This window comes from Myotis nattereri (assembly GCF_964212035.1).
Source record: "Myotis nattereri genome assembly, chromosome: X".
Classification (NCBI taxonomy): Eukaryota; Metazoa; Chordata; class Mammalia; order Chiroptera; family Vespertilionidae; genus Myotis; species Myotis nattereri.
The window spans coordinates 2,509,110-2,531,965 of NC_138078.1; the positions used below are offsets into that span (position 1 = coordinate 2,509,110).

At 59.9% G+C, this 22,856-nt stretch overlaps 1 protein-coding gene across 1 annotated transcript in view; it reads right to left on the minus strand.

Moving 5' to 3' along the window:
- ANOS1 (anosmin 1) overlaps window positions 1-16,207 on the minus strand; it is a gene marked incomplete at its 5' end in the record, with an annotated part of 61,354 nt that extends 45,147 nt beyond the window's left edge. Inside the window, one exon of the mRNA XM_081081965.1 lies at window positions 16,004-16,207. Coding sequence (XP_080938091.1) covers window positions 16,004-16,207 — 204 coding nt within the window. The remainder of the gene's footprint in view (window positions 1-16,003) is intronic.
- Between the last annotated feature and the right edge of the window lie 6,649 nt (window positions 16,208-22,856).

The window sequence follows — 22,856 nt, forward strand, 5'->3', positions numbered from 1 at the left end:
CTCAACCACTGAGCCACGCTGGCCGGGCTCATCTGTCCTGAGACCTCATTCAAGGGGCTTTTCCATGCAGAAGTTTTCCACACACACACGCACACACGCGCACACACACCCCGAAATGTGTCTGCTTCCTCTTCGTGCTGGGAGTCTCCTGCTCTCTCAAATCAGCCCCTCCCCGTTTGAGCTCCTGCACCCGCCATGCCTGCTCCTCCCTCACTCAGCGGCCTCCACAGAGGACGGACTTCTAAGGGGCCTGCCTGCCGCCCTCAGGGGTGTGGGTAAAGCCCCGATGAACTCGCCGACGGCCGCCACCACCGCTGTGTGGGGCCCAGCTGTGCGCACCGGCCCCTCCCCTGTGCCGCCCACCTGGCCGGCTCCTGGGCAGGCGGGCCCTGCAGAAACACCCGCAGCCATTGCATTGCAACCTCCCGCCCCCGGGGGGTGGGATGGGGGGCTGAGGGGGGGTTCAGGCGCAGCACAATCCCTTCACCCGCTAAGCCGCCCGACCACGGGGTTTGCGGCGAAGTCTTGCTCTGGCCTAAAGCCAGGCACATGAAAGGGCCAAGCGCATTAGGCGGGAGAGACGCTGGCTTTGGAGGATCATCCCTGGGCCCCCGACACCCCCCCCGGGGGGTGGGGATCAGACAGCGGGGATCGCACGCAATAACGAGGTCGCACCGTCTCTCATCGGCGTTGCCAGATCAAACGTGGATGTTGCCGGCGAGGCCATCAAAGGCCTGACAGAGCGCCGTCGTCGCCAGCCCCGGACGCCCTTTGCACAGCACATGCTGAGTTCCCCGTCCCCGGCCTTCTGATATCTTTCCCCTTGAAGCAAACATAATCCTTCAAAAAGCTCAAGGGAAGAAAACCGGTCAGCCCTGGCCGGTGCGGCTCAGTGGGTAGACCGCCGGCCTGCGGACTGAAGGGTCTCGGGTTGGATTCCCGGTCGAGGGCACGGGCCTGGGGTTGCGAGCTCGGTCCCCAGTGTGGGGCGTGCAGGAGGCAGCCAGTCCATGATTCTCTCTCGTCATCGATGTTTCTCTCTCTCCATCTCCCTTCCTCTCTGAGATCAATAAACATATATTTTATCTTATTTTTTAAAATATATTTTATTGATTTTTTTACAGAGAGGAAGGGAGAGGGATAGAGAGAAACATCAATCAGCTGCCTCCTGCACACCCCCTCCTGGGGATGTGCCCGCAACCAAGGTACATGCCCTTGACCGGAATCGAACCCGGGACCCTTCAGTCCGCAGGCCGACGCCCTACCCACTGAGCCGCACCAGCCAGGGGGGCAATAAAAACGGATTTTACAAAATGTATGTGACCAGGAGAAAATGCCAGTGGGTCACGTCTGCTCCACAAAATGCCACGAACGCCCGGAAGCCTTCGAGACGGGAGACATGGGTTTTGCCGAGAGACGGCCCACCCTGAGCAGGTGGACGCTCTACCCACTGAGCCACACCGGCCAGGGCTGACCGGTTTTCATGAAACGTAATGGCTAACCTTTCCCACGGGACTCAGGTTACACAGGGCGGACGTGTGAGCCAGGGGCAGGCGGCTGTGGGTGGAACAGCCGGGGCCTTGTTCCCGGGACCTGATCCATGAAGACAGACAGGTCCCCGGAGAAGGGCAGCCGCATGCCCTCACCCCCCTGCTGTCTGTGTCCAGGGGTTATGCTCAGAGGCACGCACACAAGTCCTTTGGTTGACGTCTTACCCCCTCCCCGAAGCCCCGCTCCCCCGCCTTCCCTCTGAGGTCGGACGGTATGTTCGATGCTTCCCTGGCTCTATTTGGGTTCATCGGTTTATGCTGTTCATTATAATCCACAAATGGTCGTGTGATGTGTATCTTTCTCCGACCGGCTTATTTCGCTCAGCGTCCTGCTCTCCGGGTCCCTCCGTGCTGTAGCCAATGGTAAGAGGTCTTCCTTTTTCAGGGCTGCACACTATTCCATGGTGTGGATGGACCATAGATCTTTAATCCACTCTGCTGATGGGCATTTGGGCTGTTTCCACCTCTTAGCGATTGTCAATGGCGCTGCTGTGAACATAGGGTGCATATGTCCTTTCTGGTGGGTGTTTCTAGGATCTTGGGATATATATTCCTTGACTAGAAGTGGGATCACTGGGTCCGATGGGAGTTCCATTTTTAGTTTTTTGAGGAAACACCCGTCTGCATTCCCGCCAGCAGTGCATGAGGGCTCCTTTTTCTCCGCATCCTCACCAGCACTTGTCATTCGTTGATGTGTTGACCTTTTGTCTCTTTTTTAATATGTTTTTTATTGATTTCAGATAAGAAGGGAGAGGGAGAGAGAGAAACGTCCATGATGAGAGAGAATCACGGATCGGCTGCCTCCTGCACGCCCCCCACTGGGGATGGAGCCCGCAACCCGGGCCTGTGCCCTTGACCGGGAATCGAACCCAGGCCTCCTGGTTCCTAGGTCGATGCTCAACCACGGAGCCACGCCGGCCGGGCCCGGCAAGCCCTTCCCCCAGGGGCCGAGGTCGTTTGGGATGGTGGCCGCCTCCCTTCAGGTTGATTCATTTTTTTTCCTGAAAATAAGAACTGTTTCTCCCCAGAATATCCACCACAAAACACATCATCTCAGTATGTTTCCACTTGCATCTGGGCCATGCTCTCATCCAGGCTTTTAAAAGCAGCGTCAGCCCCGGCCGGTGTGGCTCAGCGGCTAGAGCGTCGGCCTGCGGACTGAAGGGTCCCGGGTTCGATTCCCGGTCAGGGGCACAGGCCCGGGTTGCGGGCTCCATCCCCAGCGCGGGGCGTGCAGGAGGCGGCCGATCCGTGATTCTCTCTCCTCATGGATGTTTCTCTCCCTCTCCTTTTCTCTCTGAAATCAATAAAAATATAATTTTAAGAAACAAACTAGATAAATAAAAGCAGCTCTAGCAGGACGCTGGGCGCCCCAACCAGCGACGCGTTTGGAAAAAGCCAGGTCAGCGCCGTTGGCAGTTTCCGCGAGGAGCCGACACCGTGAAGGAAGCAGAGAAAAATGCCCGAGGGACGGGGAAAGCCACCTGGAGACGTCACCGAGGCTGGCCTCGGCGGCCCCCCCGGACTGTCGCTGTCTGGAAACATACACGGGCGCCAGCCCGCAAGCCGCTGCTGATTGCTGTGAGTGGCTCTGAGCGACGAGGGGTGCTCACGCATCGCCACAGAGGAGGAATTTTAGCAGAAACCAAAGGCCGACCGCCAGCCGGGGGTCAGGGTTCGGGAGGTCGCCAAGCTCGCTGGGCGTTCGACCTTGTCCCGCCCGGGAAGGGTGGCGTGCGGGAGGTGTTCTTGTGCGTGAGCCGTTAGCATGAGCAATTAAAAGCTGGGGTTTTTTTTAAATATATATATATATATATACATATATATATATATATTATGGATTTTTTACAGAGAGGAAGGGAGAGGGATAGAGAGTGAGAAACATCGATGAGAGAGACACATTAATCAGCCGCCTCCTGCACGCCCCCCACTGGGGATGGAGCCCAAACCCAGGTACATGCCCTTGACTGGATTCGAACCCGGGACCCTTCAGTCCGCAGGCCGACACTCTATCCACTGAGCCACACCGGTCAGGGCAAAAGCTGTTTTTTTATTCCTCACTTGAGGATCTTTTTCCATTGATTTTTTAAAAAATATGTTTTGATTGAATTCAGAGAGAAAAGGAGAGAGAGAAACATCCATGATGAGAGAGAATCATGGACCGGCTGCCTCCTGCACCCCACCGCCCCCCGCCACTGGGGATCAAGCCCGCAACCCGGGCACGTGCCCCGACCAGGAATCGAACCCTGACCTCCTGGTTCCTAGGTGGACGCCCAACCACTGAGCCACACCAGCCGGCGGCCTGAGCTCCTGGAATTCTGGCTTCCTCGCCGTGACTCACAGGTCCACCCGGGACCCAGACCCTGCGGCCCTCCTGGAAGTGGCCAACAGCCGCCTCTACGCCAACTGCCTGTGTGGCCGGCACCCCTGTCACCCCGCCTGCGACGGCGTGAGGTTTTTTCCCCGCAGGGCCAGGCCCGGCCGCCCCGACCAGAATGCGATCCCAAACCCCCCTGGAAATGTTTGTAAACCGTGGCATTCCGCCCCGATGACACCGTGCAATTACTCGTCGGAGAAGAGCGCTGAGGGCCACGGAATCCGCCTCCCGGCCGAAAACAAGACGCGCAGAACGCGCTAATGACATGTCATTGTCTTCCAACACCAGGGGCTTTCCAAGGAGAGGGGGTACAGTGTCCCCGGGGCCTGGTACCCGTCGTACTGGCGTTTCCACCCCTGAGTTCCTAGCAAACCTCTCAGATCCAGTGCAGAGCAAAGGGGCCCGGCCAGAGTGGCTCAGGGGTGGAGCGTCGACCTAGGAACCAGGAGGTCATGGTTCGATTCCCGGTCAGGGCACAGGCCCGGGTTGCAGGCCCCGTCCCCAGTGGGGGACATGCAGGAGGCAGCCGACCCATGATTCTCTCATCATGGATATTTTTCTCTCTCTCTCCCTCTCTGAAATCAATAAAAGTAAATAAACCTATATATATAAAAGCCTAATATGCAAATTGTCCCCTTGGGTGGGAATTCAACCCACTGGGAGCTCGACCGCTTGCTATGACGTGCACTGACCACCAGGGGGCAGTGCAGAAGGAAGGAAGGCCCTGGCCAGCAGCCGGCATCCGGCAGCCGCTAGGGACCCCCTAGCTGTGCACAAATTTCGTGCACTGGGCCTCTAGTAACTAGATACATAGCAAAGGGGACCTTCTACCTGCCGACATTTGATGCTCATTCCCTAACTCTAATAACTCCTCCCAAAATAACTGCAAGGCCCAAGACAAAGGCCGACACCACACGAGAACCACAGGACCACCTGGGACCCAGACCGAATGAGACGCCAAACGAGAAACACACATTGTGCAAAGACATCAGCTCCAGGGGCAATGTGTTGGGAGTATCAGAGGGAAGGTCCTATGTGACTCGATTTCATAACGCGCAACGGCAGGACACGGAGCCCCCGGGAGTCCTCCGTGACATTCCTGCCCTGACCGGGACTCGAACCCTGACCTCCTGGTTAACAGGCCGATGCTCCACCCCTGAGCCACACCAGCCGGGCTCAGAGTGTTTTTTTAAGATATTTGCATTGATTTCAAAGAGGGAGGGAGAGGGAGAGAGAGAGAGAGAGAGAGAGCGAATCGTCAGCGAGGAGAGAGAATCACGGATCAGCTGCCTCCTGCACGCCCCCTGCTGGGGATCGAGCCTGCAACCCGGGCAGGTGCCCTTGACCGGGAATCGAACCCGGGACCTCCTGGTTCCTAGGTCAGGCTCTACAGAAAGTTTTAGGAACACATCCTGGAATACACCCCATAAATGCCAGGCTAATGTCAGGGCGAAATCTCCCACCTTGTTCGACCCCTAGAGGCCGGAGAGTCAAGATTTAGACGCGTTGCGTTTCATTTGCATGGGGAGGGGGGGAATGTAAGCAGGTGAAAGAATGACTAGAGACCCCCGTTTTTCCCGATTTTGTGTGAAAAATGGGATTTGTGTCTCGCTGCTTCCCGGCGACGCGTGCTTCCTCCTGGCGCTGATGTATGCGCCGTCGGTTGGAGAGTGCGGGGCGATTAATCACACCCACGGGGGGCCTGGGAGCCGTCGTGCCGGCCGCGGGCTAGCGGGGTCGGGGCCATTCATCACGGCTCTGCCTTACCTTCCCGCCGACTTCCAGGGGGAACGTGCTTTAATGAGCGGTCGCTGGGGAGGACGTGATGAATGGAGGGCGATGGCGGAGACAGGGCAGTCACTGGCCAGGGACAGACCGCGCCCCCAAAGACATCAGCTCCAAGAACAAGGTGCTCCGGGCGGGACCCCGAGCACCAGGGGGGGTGTCCCAGCCACAGGGACAGCGTAGGACCCGGCGGGCTGGCCTCCTTACACAGAGGCGATCCAGCTAGGACCTCGAGCTCCGGTCAGGCATCCTGCTTCAGCGGAGAAGTTCTACGGGGCCAGGATGTCAGGGCTGTCCCCCAAGTAAGTAAAAACAAAGAACAGACCAAGCCCTAGCCGACGTTTGGAGGGAAAGAGGCTGCAGGCAGGCAGGGAGGTGGGCCCGGCCGGCCAGGGTGGCTCAGTGGTTGGGCGTCGACCTAGAAACCAGGAGGTCAGGGTTCGGTTCCCGGGTTGCGGGCTCGATCCCCAGTAGGGGGCGCGCAGGAGGCAGCCGGTCCATGATTCCCTCTCCTCATGGATGTTTCTCTCTCTCTCTCTCTCTCTCTCTCTCTCTCTCTCTCCTTCTCTGAAATCAATAAAAATACGTATTTTTAAAAAATCAACAAAACAAAAACCAAACGAAGGGCTGGCAATGATGGAAGCAGGGTTTTTCCTCGTTGCATTTTACGGACGCAAGTGCCTCACCCTTTCCTGCATCTCAGGGGGAGGCATGAGGGAGCAGCTTTCCAAACGCCCATGTTGTGTGCGAAAGAGGATATTGTGGGTGCAATCCGTTGGTGGGTGGGTGGGCATATTGGAGTTTATTCTTTCAACGAAGAAATCTGAACATGTAAGAAGAGTCATAGATGGATGGATAGATAGGTCAGTGGATAGATAGATAGATGATAAATAGATATGTGGAGAGATAGATGTGTAGATAGATACATAGATATGTAGATAGATACATAAATATGTACATAGATAGACATGTAGATAGGTAGGTAGATACATATGTAGATAGAGAGATAGATGTGTAGCTACATACTTAGATATGTAGGTAGATAGATAGATACATAGATAGATAGATAGATAGATAGATAGATAGATAGATAGATAGATATGTGGAGGGGTAGATGTGTAGATAGATACATAGATATGTAGATAGATAGATAGATAGATAGATGATAGATAGATAGATAGATAGATAGATAGATAGATAGATAGATATGTGGAGAGATAGATGTCTAGATAGATACATAGATATGTAGATAGATAGATAGATAGATAGATAGATAGATAGATAGATAGGTGGAGAGATAGATGTGTAGATAGATACTTAGATATGTAGATAGATAGATAATAGATAGATAGATAGATATGTGGAGAGATAGATGTGTAGATAGATACTTAGATAGATAGATAGATAGATATAGATAGATAGATGATAGATAGATAGATATGGTATTCAGATGAATGTATACATATCTAAATACTAGAGGCCCAGTGCACAAACTTGTGCATGGGATCAATCCCTCGGCCTGGCCAGAGATCGGGGCTGATCGGGGCCAGGGGAGGTTGGCCGGGGAGAAGGGCCCCCGGGTGGTTGGCTGTGGGAGCGCACTGACCACCAGGGGGCAGCTCCTGCATTGAGTGCCTGCCCCCCGGTGGCCAGTGCACGCCATAGCGACTGGCCGTTCCGCCGTTCGGCCGATTTGCATATTAGCCTTTTATTAGGCAGGATTGTGTATTATCCAAGCGCACGCCTCCTGAGTAACAGGAAGGTGAGTTTGCGGACAGATGTCTGTCCTGTGCGGTCAGCCCCCCTCTGACCGCGCTGGCCCGTGGTCCAGGTGACGGCTGTGAACACACTCTGTCCGGCGGTCTCCCTCCTTCCCCTGCAGCTGCAAGGACGCCATCTCCCGATTCCAGATACAGAAACGCAGAAACGACCCCGGAGGCGACGGTCCCCACTGCCTCACAGATTCCGGGGCCCCGTGGGAAAAGGGCCTCCCAGACGTGCGGGCCCTGTTCTGGGGTCATCGGCCAAGTGTCCGAGCGGAGAGAGGGGACAGGGGAGGAGGGAGAGGGAGGGAGGGGAGGCAGGGGGAGACGGGGGGACAGAGCAGGCATTTGTGCGCACGGAGGACGTGTGTGGGCATGGCGTCTGCTGAGGGCCGCCAGCCTCAGGAGTGAGCACGGGCCTCTGGGGCCGGAGTTTGGATCTGAGAGGCCGAGTCCTCGCTCTATGGGCCCCACCAGCCCCACTCGTGGGAGGGGGGGGCGGTGGGAGGACATGGGAACCAGACAAGGGCGGTGTTCAGGGGGCGTCGCGGCCCTTCCCGGCCGCTGGAGAAACTGAAAAGCATCCCGGCTCCCACCGCGTTGTCGTGGCAACCGCCTCCAACTCCCTGCTCCCCCTTTTCTGATGGTAACCGGTCCCTCCCCCCGCCCCCCGCCCCCGGCATAAACTTGGCCTTGTCCTCCTCCCTGTTCAGCTCCAGAGGCAAGCCCCTTGCGGCCGGCTGGCCAGGCACAGTCTGTGACTCCGTCTCTGTGTGAGCCGTCCGTCCGTCCGTCCGTCCGTCTGTCCATCGGGCAGGATGCCGGAACAGGAGTGGGTCGACCAGATGTCCGCCGCGGCACAAATAGCGGGCTACGGGCTGGCTGGTGTGGCTCAGGGGTTGAGCGGCCGCTTATGCACCAGGGGGGTCGCGGTTGGATTCCCAGTCCGGGGGACATGCCCCGGTGGCAGGCGCTCAAACCCCAAGGGTCACGGGTTCGATTCCTCGTCAAGGACGTGGGCCTGGGTTGCAGGCTCGATCCCAAGCCCTGTTTGGGAGGGGTGTGTACGGGAGGAGAACAAGGAGAGGGAGGCCCTGGCCAGTGTGGCTCAGTGGACAGAGCGTCGGCCTGAAGGGTCCTGGGTTCGATTCCCGGTCAAGGACATGTACCTGGGTTGCAGGCACATCCCCAGTGGGGGGTGTGCAGGAGGCAGCTGATCGATGTCTCTAACTCTCTATCCCTCTCCCTTCCTCTCTGTAAAAAATCAATAAAATATATATTTTTAAAAAAAGGAGAGGGAGGAGGATGAGGAGGAAGAAGAGGAGATGAAGGGAGAAGGAGCAGGGGGCGTGCAGGAGGCCAGTGGGCGTGTCCCCAACATCAGTGACCGGCGCTGCAGACTCTGACAGCGGAGCAGGAAAGAAGGTGCGAACTGGAGACAGAGGAAACATCCCTGAACCCCTCGGGGCAACGAACTCCGGCCCCTGCTCTCGTCCCCCGGACGGACGGACGGACGCCGGGATGACGGGTGGGGGCCTGGACAGTGATGAATCGCGGGCGGAACGGACGTTGCCCGCCTCATCGGATGCCCTCCCCGCTCTGCGTCTCCGTTTCTGGACTCGGGGGGCTGTCACTTGTTTGGGAATTAGCCGCGGGATTTCAGACGGCGGCAGTGAGGAGGAACTTGCTTTTTTTTTTTTTGTTTTAACTTTTCTATGGCCCTTTGCCTAAAGTAAAGGCTGCGATCCCCGGATGTTGTGTGGCTTCTTTATTTTATTTTTTAATATGTTTTTGTTGATTTCTGAGAGAGGAAGGGAGAGGGAGAGGGAGAGAGAGAGAAACATCGATGATGAGAGAGAATCATGCATCGGCCGCCTCCTGCACGCGCCCCACTGGGGCTGGAGCCCGCAACCCGGGCCTGTGCCCTGTGCATGTGCCTGACCGCCAGCACACACGTGTGACCCCGTCAGGTGCCCCTGAAGGCAGGCGGCTGGGTGTGTGCGTGTGATGTAGGGGGTGCAGCTCGGGGAGGGGAGGGGCAGGCAGGAGAGCTGGCGGGGGAGCTGGTAGGGGTCTGTCTCAGCCACAGCCCTGCCGGAGCCCGTCCCAGGCAATGGTCAGGGGCGTGGAGGCCCCCCCACCCCGCCCTGAGCTGACCGGCCAGCTGGCCTCCCTCTGCCCTCAGCAGCGAGCCCTGCCCGTGACCGGCCCTCATCCAGGGGGCGACGCCTCCCGTTCCTGCAGGATGCACGGGGTCCAAGCTTCATCTCCGAGGCAGCGTCTGCAAGCCATTAGCAGCCGGTGCGGGAGCCGGCAGCCGGCCAGGGCCAGGGGTCGCCACGCCCAGCTGCCGAGGGACCTGCCCTGGACCTGTTCTCACTGTCTCTGCGAATCCGAAGGAAACCCCACTTTTTCCGAAGACGCCGGTGCAGAGAACGGCAATGTCGGGAGCGTGCGTTGGACCAGTTCACGGCGGCCGCACGCTGGCCTGGGCCGGGGAGACCCAGGGATGTATCTGATTGGCGCAACGAGCAAGCGACTCACTGGAGGATATTTTTTCCATGGATTTTTAAAAATATATTTTTTATTGATTTTTTACAGAGAGGAAGGGAGAGAGAGATAGAGAGTTAGAAACATCGATGAGCGAGAAACATCGATCAGCTGCCTCCTGCACATCTCCTACTGGGGAGGTGCCCACAACCAAAGTACATGCCCTTGACCAGGAATCGAACCCGGGACCCTTCAGTCCGCAGGCCGACGCTCTATCCACGGAGCCACACCGGCCGGGGCTAATGGTATATATTTTTTAAAGATTTGGGTAACAGGGATACGTTTCACCGACTGTCATTTCAAGCCCCCGCCCCCCACTCGCAAAACCGTGTAAGAGTCAGATTTCGGGAAAGCAGCGCCAACTGCACAAGGAAACGCCCCCGTTTCTAGGTCAGTACCCGCCGTGCCAGTAACAGGCTCCTAAGCCTCTCTCCCCAACCCTCACGTCGGCACCCACGCACGGGGACACGCACACGGGGAGCTGACGCAATGAACTCGCGTGAGGCCCTTCGAGAGAAATATCACCACGGACGCGTTCATGGGGATGCTTTTAAGGTGTGAGCATCTGCACCCATAGCGCTAACTTTTTAATTCGGGCCTCCACACACACACACACACACACACACACACACACACACACACGTTTTAAAATATACAAACTATATAAATATACACACAGCGTTTGTCCTCTAACGGGACGGGGCAAAATGGACACGAAGAAGGCCGCAAGTGTTTTCCAATGTGTTTTTAAAACGTTCTACAATAAGACTGACTTTTTAAATGTAGATATACTAGAGGTCCGGTGCACGAAATCGGTGCATGGGAGCCGGGGGGGGGGGGGGTGTCCCTCGGCCCAGCCTGCACCCTCTCACAATCCGGAACCCCTCAGGGGATGTCCGACTGCCGGTTTAGGCCCGATCCCACACAGCCCTCTTGCAATCTGGGACTGCCAGCTCCTAACCGCTCACCTGCCTGCCTGCCTGATCGCCCCTAACCGCTCGCCTGCCTGCCTGATCGCCCCTAACAGCTCGCCTGCCTGCCTGATCGCCCCTAATCGCTCGCCTGCCTGCCTGATCGCCCCTAACAGCTCGCCTGCCTGCCTGATCACCCCTAACCACTCGCCTGCCTGCCTGATCGCCCCTAACCGCTTGCCTGCCTGCCTGATCGCCCCTAACCACTGGCCTGCCTGCCTGATCGCCCCTAATAGCTCGCCTATCTGCCTGATCGCCCCTAACCTCTGGCCTGCCTGCCTGATCGCCCCTAATAGCTCGCCTATCTGCCTGATCGCCCCTAACCACTCTGCCTGCCTGATTGCCCCTAACCACTCACCGGCCTGCCTGATCGCCCCTAACCACTCTGCCTGCCTGATTGCCCCTAACCACTCACCTGCCTGCCTGATCACCCCTAACCACTGGCCTGCCTGCCTGATCGCCCCTAACCACTCGCCTGCCTGATCGCCCCTAACCACTCGCCTGCCTGATCGCCCCTAACCTCCTCTGCCTTGGCCTCTGCCCCATGGTGGCCGCCTCTGCCTCAGCCCCCACTGCCGCAGCGTCATCTGGAAGGTCATCTGGAAGGACTTCTGGAATGATGTCTTTGCACGCTTCATCTGGTCTAATTGGCATATTATGCTTTATTTTTATAGATATGTAGATATATGTTTTATTGATTTCTGAGAGGAAGGAAGAGGGAGAGAGGTAGAAACACCAATGATGAGAATCATGGATCTGCCTGCCTCCCGCACGCCCCATATTTGGGTTCGACCCGCAACCAGGGCCTGTGCCCTTGACCAGGAATCGAACCCTGATCTCCTGGTTCCTAGGTCAACGCTCACCCACTGAGCCACGCCGGCCGGGCACAATAAGACTGACTTTTAACTCATGTTCAAGGAGAAGCACTGGGTTAAAAACACAGAAACTGGCCATGAGTGGCCTCATGTGCAGTTTGGGTCAAATTCGGGGGTCCTGACGAACGCGTCCGGGGATGCAGAGGCCCCAGCCGCGAATGTACAGCACAAGCTTGAGGGTGGCCTCTCTCCCTCCCTCCCCCCGCCCCCCCTCACCCGACCACACCCTCCCCCCGCCCCGGGGGCTCCCCAAACACCTGGCCGCCCGCCCGCAGACACCTCCTCACAGGCGAGGCCACGCCCCGGCTGAGTGCACTCCCCACAAACCCTCGAGCCAGGCTGACCTGGGGCCTCGCACATCTTAATTGTTTGCTTGCTTTTCCTTGGCGGCTTAGCTCCCTTTTGCCAAAACAAACAGCTCCCAATTACCGCTGGGCGCAGCCTCCGTGTCTAGCGGCAGCCTAGCCACCCCAGGGACACCACGAATACCTCTCTAGGGCCGGGGGGCACCCGAGGCTGCCAGCACCTGCATGTAGCTTCCCGCGAGGTCCCACCCGCCTCTCCCGGTCCCAGTAGAGAAGCTGCACCGCCTCCCTTCCGTGCAGGCCGAGCGGTTTTATTTTTCAATCTTTATCGTTGAGAGTCTGTTTTCGTTCATCAGTTCACGTTGTTACTTGGATTCCACGTAGGAGTGAGGTCGTGGGGTACGTGCCTTTCTCCGATCGGCTCGTTTCGCTCAGCGTGATGCCCTCCAGGTCCCGCCGTGCTGTGGCGAAGGGTGAGAGTTATTCCTTTTTCATGGCTGCGTAGTATTCCACGGTGTTGCTGGACCTCGGCGTTTTGGCCGCTGGAGGCAGGCAGAGCGCTGGAGCCGCCTCTGAGGAAGCAGAGGCCAGGAAGGAGCGAGTGGCGGGCGTGCCAGTCCACACTGGGGTGGCCCTCCCGCCAGGTCCGAGGCTCAGCTGGCCGCTGTCACCACCCGTGGTCTCCACGGCGACCCCCCAGCCTGCACAGGGCAGGGAGTCCCTCTCCAGCGAAAGGAGAGTCGCCTTAACAGGGACGGGCTGTCTTCCGCAAGATCTCGCCCTTTCCCCTCTCCTTTCACCTTCTAGGGCCGTGGTCGGCAAACCGCGGCTCGCGAGCCGCATGCGGCTCTTTGGCCCCTTGAGTGTGGCTCTTCCTAAGCCTTGGGAGCACCCTCATTCAGTGAATAACCATGTACCTGCCTATGTAGTTGAAGTTCAAAAAAGTTGGCTCTCCAAAGAAATGTCAGTCGTGGTGCTGTTGATATTTGGGTCTGTTGACGAATGAGTTTGCCGACCGCAGTTCTAGTGGTTTGAGGAAATGGCATAGAGCCGGTCGGTGCCATGCGGGCCCAGGTCCGTGCCACGGGAGCTCACGGGAGCATCATAGGCTGGCACACGATGAGCGGTGCCATGCAGAGCCACCATGCCAGTGGGCCAGCCCTGTGCCCGAACTCTGCGCCCCAGACGTACAGCACCCACTACGCCAGCTCCGCCGGCATTAACCGGAGCCGTGGCCGGTGCTCAGCAGGGCACCTGCTCCCGGGGCTCGGGCTCCATCGCCCCCAGATTGAGGCCCTCAGTGGCTTCCCCTCTGCGTCTGGTATGTGAAGTCAGGTGGGTGCTGGAGCCTCAGGTCACATGGCGCCCGCTCGCCTTCCCAGGCACGGCTCCCGGCTCCCCGCTCCCTGGCGCCCCGCCCCGGCACCCCAGGCCTCGCCCAACCTCTCCCTGCTCACGCCTCCTCGCCCCAGGTCTCTGTCACCCTCTGCCGCCTGCAGGGACCTGGGCGCGGTGCCTGGAGGGCCTGGGCGGGCGATGCCCACGCTGATGGATCCCAGAATATAGCTCTGGCTGTCCTCACCCCCCCCCCCCCCGCAGCCGCCCCCGCCCGCTGCCAGCACCTGCTGTGTTTGGTGGGTGGCCAGTCATTGGCGTCCGAGTGTCCCCGGGAACTGGCCTCTCGCCCATCCTCATGCCCGCAGGCAGCTGCACCAGGGAGGGGCTGGGGGCTCGATTCCCCAAGGGGGGGGGGCGTGCAGGGGGCAGCGGGGCCATGATGCTCTCTCCTCATGGATGTCTCTCTCTCTCTCCCTCTCCCTTCCGCTCTGAAATCTATAAAACTTTTTTTTTTTTTAAAAAAAAAGGGGGGAGCAGGAAAGCGTGACGATGTGCAAGCAGCGTGTGCTGGTGCCATGCGGGTAAGTGGGCCGGGATACAGGTGCGGGCAGCCTCCCAGCGCCTGCCCGTGCGGGCACCGCGCCCTGCCTGCCCGCCTGCCCCGCGGGCAGCTAATTAAAATGTGATCAGGATTCCCGGGCGCTGCGCGCGCTGTCAGCAGTTTCTCTTCCGAGGGAAGCCCCGCCAACAGCCCACAAGGGGAGCCTTTCAGGGCGCTGGCTGCCCTGGTTTCACCGGCGGCGGCTCCGCACAAAGAAGCAGCAAGAAATTAAAGGAGACTGTTTCTTCCCGGGGAGGGAGCGCGCGGCCCTGTTTTGTGGCGTTTTTTGTTTGTTTTTTTTGTTTCTCTTTCTGTGGTTGAAACAGCAGCGTGGGTGACCCTCCCGGCGGGCGGGGCGGGGCGGGGCGGGGTCGGAGCCAGGTTGGTGGCGCGGGAGGCGCCTCCTCCAGGAAGCCCTCCAGGAATGCCACCGCCGCGGGAGAGGGGGCCTCGGTCCGCCCTCCCCCACATCCAGGGGGACCGCTACGTGCTGCTTCTCGGAGAAGAAACAGAGCCGCGCACTCAGGCAAATTCCTAAAATCCTACAGGAAATCTCCACCCGGAGTGGGTTTTTTCCTCCTTTTTAAAAAAATTTTATTGTTGATTTTTAGAGAGAGTGGAAGGGACGGGAGGAAAGACAGGGAGAGAGAAACGCCGACGTGAGAGAGAGACATTGATTGACTGCCTCCCGCAGGCGCCCCGACCAGGGCTGGGGTTGGAGCCGCAAACCCGGGAAAGTGCCCTTGACGGGATTCGAACCCAGGACCCTCCCGTCCGAAGACGGGCTGAGCCACCCTGGCTGGGGCCAGCCTGTATCTTCAGGGCAGAGGCCTCCCACCCCCACCCCGCCTCTGCCCGGCTCCTCCCGGCCTCCGCGGGCGAGAAGCCGGACCCGACAACAGGTGGGAAGGTGAGGGCGGGGGCGGGGGCGAGGGCAGATGGAGGCCATGGGCGCCGGAGAGGAAGGGCTCAGAGAGCGCGCGCTCGGGGCCCTGGGGCCGGGCAGCTGCGCGGTGCGCCTCCGCCCAGCCCCTCGCGGCGGCCGTGCGCCCCGCACCCGGCGCCCGGGTCCCCATTGGGGTCTCGCCACTGTGCCCAGCGCGCTTTCCCCTGCACCTGCGCCCCCCAGACACTCACACACGCTCCCCACCCTCGGGGGTGGGCGGATAATGACGGCCCCCGGATCTGCTGGGAGCATCCGCACGCCGCCCCTCTGGCCCCGCGTCCCCTCCATCTCTTCCGAATTCACTGACAAGACCCCGAAGCGTTGGGGCTCGGAACGGGGGCGCGCGCACCACCACGCCCGGCCCCACGCGCCTCGGCCGGGGTGCCCTCCCCGAGGCTTCAAGCATCGGCCCGCCGGCACCTGCGGGGCCGGGCACGTCTCGCGGGTCCTGGGCGCGCCCCCCGCCTCCCGCCTCGCTCGCTGCGCCCACGGCGCCGACGCCCTCCCCCCGCTGCCCCCCCAGCACCCGGCCCCGCCTCGCCACCAGCGCCGGGTCCGCGCGCGCCGCAGTCCCGGGAAACTACCGACCCCGCACGCCCACCGTCGGAATCTGCCGGGCTGCGCTCCCTCCGCAAGGACAGCGCCCGCGGTCGGCCGCCGGGGGAAGGCAGCTGGGGAGGCGGGCTGCAGCCCGGCTTCTCTTTCCCGCGGCGGGAGGCGGCTGGAAAGAGGGTCCGAGCCCCCGGGCTGCGAGTCCAGGCGGAGGGACAGCGGACCTGCCGGCCGCGCTGGCGAGAAGTTGGGCGCCGAGGCCGAGGCGCGCGCCCCCCGTGCGCCCCCCGTGCGCCCCCGTGCGCCCCCCGTGCGCCCCCCGTGCGCCCCCCGTGCGCCCCCGTGCGTCCCCGCGCGCCCGCAGCGGCGGAGGCCGGCGCGTCTCCGTACCTGGAAGAGCTGGAAGAAGGCGGAGAGGCGCGTGAGCTGCAGGCTGAGGCACCGGGAGGCGCAGCGGGCGCGCGGGACGCTCCCGGCCGACCACGACTCGTCCGGCCGCCGCGCCGCCGCCCCCGGGCCGGCCGCCAGGCTGCGCCCGCAGGCCGCCAGCCAGAGGCAGAGGGTCAGCGCCGCGCCGGGCGCCCGGGGCACCATGGCTGCGGTGGGGCGCGGGGCCGAGGCTCCCAGCTCCGCCGGGGACCGCGCGGCGCTGCGACTCGGCTGCAAAGTTCAATCATTCAACTCCGGCCCCGGCGCTCCCCGCCCGCCGCCCGCCTCCCGCCCCGCGCGGCCTCGGGGGCGGGGAGGTGGGGACAGACGCCGCGCCATTGGCTGGGAGGAGAGTGAGTGACAGGAGGGGCCGGGAGGTGGGCGGGTCTGAGGGCTGCCAGCCGGGGCGCGCGCAAAGGGAGGGCGGTGGTGACGGGTGCCCAGCGCGCACTCGTCTCCGGGGGGCTCGGCCTCCCACGCAGGCTACCCCACCCGCCGCGCTCGCTCCTTCCCGCCCCGCCATCCAGGTCAACGTCAGGTGTGGACACGCCCGGGCCTGGGCCGGGAGCTGCGGCCTCGGGAAGGGGGGGTCAGGGGCCCCACTGCGTCCGTCCACGCCTTGCGCGTCTGGCTTTGCCTCCCCAGGTGGTGGGCACGGGCTGAGCCAGGCTGGAAAGGGTCCAGGTTTTCTTCCTTCCTCCCTCCCGCACCCTTCCTTCTCCCCTCCCTTCATCCCTCCCTCCTGCTTCCTTCCCCCCTCCTCGCCCCCCGCCCAGCTCTCTCCTTCCCCCTCCCTCCCTCCCTCCCTCCCTTCGCCCCCCCCCCTTCCCTTATGATTACCTGGAAAGGGGCCTGAGTACACAGCCCATGGCATGCGCTAAGTGGGCCCACACCTGCTTCCCCAGGTGTGGTTTCTAGAAGCGCCGCTCGCCCATGGGAGCGAGCTATTCACACCAGGAATCTGTCCGCAACCCTCTCTTCCCCTGGCACCTGCCCCGCGCCCCTCCATTCTGCCTTTCAGCAGTGAAACGGCTGCCATCGTCTGTTGGGATCTTCCCCGAAGCTTGTTCGCCACACACGTCCCCCCTGCAGACAGGGCCGTGCAGGAGACGGGCCAGGGGATGTATTACACCCACCCCACCCCCCCACCCCTCACCCCCCCACCCCCCGCCACCCAGCTCCGCGGGCAGTGGCACTGCTAAGCCCTGGCTGGCCAGGTGCAGGCGCAGGGGGAGCAGGAGGGGACCCTGGAGGCCGGATCTGGGCCTGGGGTGTTTATGCAGCCCAATCGAGCCAACAAGACGGATGCTCCCCGCCCCACACCCCCATAGTCCATGTGGAACAACTGACTCAAGTCACCCCATTCCCAACCAGAAGGGCTTCCAGGTTCCAAACCCAGGGACCCTGTGAGCACCCAGCAGGCACCCAGCCTCATGGGGGACACACCTCCCAGGGCCTCCGTGGGCATAGCCAGGGCCCAGGGCACCCAGCCTCATGGGGGACACACCTCCCAGGGCCTCCGTGGGCACAGCCAGGGCCCAGGGCACCCAGCCTCATGGGGAACACACCTCCCAGGGCCTCCGTGGGCATAGCCAGGGCCCAGGGCACCCAGCCTCATGGGGGACACACCTCCCAGGGCCTCCGTGGGCACAGCCAGGGCCCAGGGCACCCAGCCTCATGGGGGACACACCTCTCAGGGCCTCCGTGGGCACAGCCAGGGCCCCGGGCACCCAGCCTCATGGGGGACACACCTCTCAGGGCCTCCGTGGGCACAGCCAGGGCCCAGGGCACCCAGCCTCATGGGGGACACACCTCCCAGGGCCTCCGTGGGCACAGCCAGGGCCCCGGGCACCCAGCCTGCTCATGGACACAGCACTGAGTTCAGGCCTCTTTGTGCAGTGCGTGGGGTTTGTTTGCAAGTTGCAGTGTGCAATCCTTTCCCCGCTCGACACCACCTGCAGCTACTGCCTTACACCCGAGGGTCTGCCGCCAGCTCACCAGCTTACCTGTCCGCCGGCATGTGGTCCAGGCAACGCGGCCAATGGAAGGAACTGCTCCGTGTGCTACTTCTGTCCACCAGGGCCCCCAGGCAGCGAGTGTGTGGCCCGCGTGATCACCAGACAGGCCGTGCCAGAGACGGGGCCGCATGTAGTTCACGGTTCCTCAGCCACCAGCTCGACGTTCATTTCTACGAAGGTCCGGGTATGTGGCGACTCAGCCGTAGGCGTTAGCAGGACAAGGTCTCGCCCACTGCAGCCGGAAACATGAGGGTGCTGGTGTGAGCTCCCCTGAGCTCAAGTGTGTTTAAAAAGGGGCTCAGGCCCGGCTGGCGTGGCTCAGTGGTTGAGCTTCGACCTATGAACCAGGAGGTCACGGTTTGATTCCCGTCAGGGCACATGCCCGGGTTGCGGGCTCCCTCCCCAGGAGGGGGTGTGCAGGAGGCAGCCGGTCCACGATTCTCTCTCTTCACTGATGTTTCTATCTCTCTCTCTCCCTCCCTCTCCCTTCCCCTCTGGAATCAATAAAAATATAACTTTTAAGAAAAAAACAAAAACATGCTGAGAATTGCAAACAGCAATCTTTCAGAAGTACCTTCAGCGTCCTTAATATCCTCCTATGTAATCAAAGGCTGCTATGCAAATTGACCGAACGGCGGAAGGACCGGTCGCCATGACGCGCACTGACCACCAGGGGGCAGACGCTCAACGTACTGCACTCCCACAGGGGGAGCGCTGCTCGGCCAGGAGCCGGGCTCACGGCTGGCAAGCACAGCAGCCGCAGCGCTCAGGGCTCCCGGACTGCGAGAGGGCGCAGGCCAGGCTGAGGGACCCCCCCACACCACCACCACCCCAAGTGCACGAATTTCGTGCACCGGGCCTCTAGTTGACTAACGTGACCCCACAAGGTGCAAAGCCCTACGTCCATGGGGCCTGAGGCCTGAACACGGGGACGGGCTCCTGTCGCCACCCACCCTGGGGAACGAACGGAAACAGTCGTCAGGGCCGCGGCGGGTCCTGCCAGGGTGTGTGTTTGAATAGGCAAGGTAGGCAGACGCCCGCCGGTGCCGGGAGGAGACGGAGGGTGCGTGCCTGCCGCTGGGCTCGGCGCCTTTGATTCACGGCGCTGCCTGTCGCATCATGAAATGCACGTTCTGGAGAGCGAAGTCGTAAAGACTTTTAAAAACAGCCCTTCTGTGTTCAAAGGGATTCCCTGTAGGTTTGTGTTTTTTCTTTTTTCTTTAAAGCAATGTGTGTGCTGCTTGCATGGGCCCTGCAGCACGTTCACTTCCAGGCATAAGCACGTTTTATCATCGGCCACAGACACACACTCGGGCTGCCGGTGGTTGTATTGCTCTCTTCTGATAGAATCATCACAGCCATTGCTGGGACGATGCCGGCCCTTTTCAAGGGCTTTTTCCCCCAAAAACATATATTTTATCGATTTCAAAGAGGAAGGGAGAGGGGGAGAGAGAAACATCTATGAAGAGAGAGAATCATGGATCGGCTGCCTCCCGCACGCCCCCCCCCCCCCCACACTGGGGATGGAGCCCGCAACCCGGGCCTGTGCCCTTGACCGGGAATCGAACCCGGGACCCTTCATTTCCCCAGGCCGACGCTCTATCCACTGAGCCACACCGGCCGGGCCAGAGTTGCATGGTTGGTAATACGATTACCATTTTACAAATGGAAAATTGAGCTTTTTGCATAGGGACGCTGAATAGACACACTATTTTTATTTTTTAAAGAAACATCACATCCGTTTTCAAACATCTGCTGCCTTTTATTCTCTTGTGACGTAGGTATTCTGTCTGGGGGTGACGTCGGCAGAGGCACCCTTCCCTCTCCGGCGAGATTATGAAAACGCAGCTGCAGGGCCGGCAGGTTTAGAGGCGTTATTTTTACGAGTCACGTTGATGCCTGTGAGATTTTACAAAGGGGTATTCAGTAGGTGTTTGCTATGACTGTGGTGCACCGGAGAATTTCTTAAGGAAATTTTGAAATTGATTTCTTTTTCGAAGAAATACACGGAATTGTCAAGCAACACCATTTCAGGCTATTTCTTTTTTAAAGATATTTTTATTGATCTCAGAAAGAGGAAGGGAGAGGGAGAGAGAGAGAGAGAGAGAGAGAGAAACGTCGATGATGAGAGAGAATCATGGATCGGCTGCCTCCTGCACACCCCCCACTGAGGATCAAAGCCGGGCGTGTGCCCTTGACGGGGAATCGAACCCGGGACCCTTCAGCCCGTAGGCCGACGCTCTATCCACTGAGCCACACCGGCCAGGGCTCAAGCTATTTCTTTTCAAGGTTGTGTCTCCCTGCCCGTTCCCGTCCCCGCCCCCAAGGTCACCTTCCATCCGTCCACGGGCGTTCCGTGTGTCTGAGAGTCTAGTCTACATTAGCCATCGCCAGGGTTTAACTCCGTCACCGCAGGCGTCACTGGAATCGAAGGGATTGCTTTCCTGCCCAATTTGCCTCGGAGGACAGAGTGTGGGCCTGCAGGCCGAAGGGTCCCGGGTTCGATTGCTGCCAAGGGCACACGCCTCGCTTGCAGGCTCAGTCCCCAGCCCTGGTCGGGGCCCGGAGGGGAGGCAGCCAGTCGATGCGTCTCTCTCGCGTCGATGTTTCTCTGTCTGTCTGTCTCTCCCTCTCCCTTCCACTCTCTCTAGGAAAATGGCAATGGGAAAATGTCCTAGGCGAGGATTAACAGAGAGAGAGAGAGAGAGAGAGAGAGAGAGAGAGAGAGAGAGAGAGAGAGAATCATCGCAAAAACACAGCATGGACCAGAATTTGCATGTCCGTGTTTGCGGGATCGCGTGTGCGGTGTCGGCCAGGTTCAGCTGTGGATGTGTGTTCTAGCCTCCACCCCCCGCCCTACCCGCCCCCCACCCCCCAGCCCTGCGGCCCTGGAAGTTCAACGTTAGTCCATTTCTGGCCTCTGTTGATTGCCGGGCCCTGCAAGGAGCACACGGTGTCTAAAGCTCATGGTTTCACCCTGGCCGGTGTGGCTCAGTGGCTAGAGCGTCAGCCTGTAGACCGAAGGGCCCCGGGTTCGATTCCGGTCAAGGGCACGGACCTCGGTGGCAGGTTCCTCCCCGGCCTGGGCCCCGGTCGGAGCGCGTGCAGGAGGCGACCCGTCGATGTGTTTCTCTCACATCGATGTCTCTCTCTGTCTCTCCCTCTCTCTCCCACTCTCCCTAAAACTCCATGGGAAAATATCCTCGGGTGAGGATTAAAAATAACCCCATATAATAAAAGCCGAGGTGGCGTCGCGCGCAACGTCATCACAAGATGGCTGCCATGAGGTGGCCGGCAGGGGAGGGCAATTGTGGGCGATCAGGTCACCAGGGGAGGGCAGTTGGGGGCAACCAGGCCAGCAGGGGAGGGCAGTTGGGGGGCGATCAGGCCTGCAGGGGAGGGCAGTCGGGGGGCGATCAGGCTGGCCGGCAGAAGCAGTTAGGAGCCAGCAGTCCCGGATTGTGAGAGGGATCGGGCCTAAGCCGGCAGTCGGACATCCCCTGAAGGGTCCCAGATGGGAGGTGGTGCAGGCAGGGCTGAGGGACATCCCCCCGCCCCATGCACAAATTTCGTGCACCGGGCCTCTAGTAAAAGAATTAAAGCCCATTCTTGCAAAGGACGTCCGATGCCAGTAAGAGGGAGCACTTGTCCCGGGGACGAGGCAACCGGCTGACTTTCCCTGAACCCCAATGTCGGCCAAACCAGCAGCAGCGGGGGCCAGGGGTCCTCATGTCCGACTGCTCAGATATGCTGTCGATTTAGAAAACCATACCAATGACCATAAAAAACACCCCACTTGATAGCCAAACGGCAAGAGTCTCTCTAAAATGTGTAACACGCAGCTTGTGTGCTTGTGGCTCTTAAACACGGGTTCAGGATACGACGGGTTGCTCACCAAACACGTGTTTGGGGAAGCATAAGCCAATTGGATTGTATTTGTATCATTTTCACCAAATCTCACACGATATAATGTTTTAAAAAAAACAACCTGATTTTTCACCCGGCCGGCGTGGCTCAGTGGTTGAGCATCAACCTGTGAACCCGGAGGTCAGGGTTCGATTCCCGGTCAAGGGCATGTGCCCGGGTTGCGGGCTCGACCCCCAGTAGGGGGCGTGCAGGAGGCGGCCGATCCATGATTCTCTCTCATCGTGGATGTTTCTGTCTCTCACCCTCTCCCTTCCTCTCTGTGACATCAATAAAAATATGTATTTAAAAAAAAGAAGAAGACTTGAGAGGCCTTTCCCGTAAAGGTAAGACTTCATCGCGCCTGTTGCAGGGTGGCTCCCACGCAGACACGTGCAGAGCCACGCCCAGGAGGGGCAGGGAGGCCCCGGTGCACGAAATTTTTGACGTTAAAAAAAAACACAAAACAGCAACACACCTTACTTTTTGCTTGTGAGTGGGCTGCTTTCCATGCGAGAGGAGTGAGTGTTTCACAGAACGCCCGCTGACTTTTGTGTCCGATGGAACCGGTAAAGGCGTTTTGGAAGGACCCCGGAGGTTTCGAAGCTCCGCTCTGTTGACAGACGGGAGGTGGGGCCGCCTTTGATGTTTGCCAGCCCCTGGCGTTGGCACTGAGCCCCGTCTGCACCCCAGACTGGGAGCCAAGCCTCTGGGCAGGAAAAAAGGCAGCGTTTGAGGGGAAACAGTGCCACACGCTGGCCGTCCGGGTGCAAAGGGCCCAAAAGCACTGGATTCCCCATCCGTGATCCCCTGTTTTGGGGGCTCAATGGTGTGAGCGAGATGCCCATGCAGAGTTCCCCGTTCCCGCCAACGACGGGGCTAAACTCTGTGAA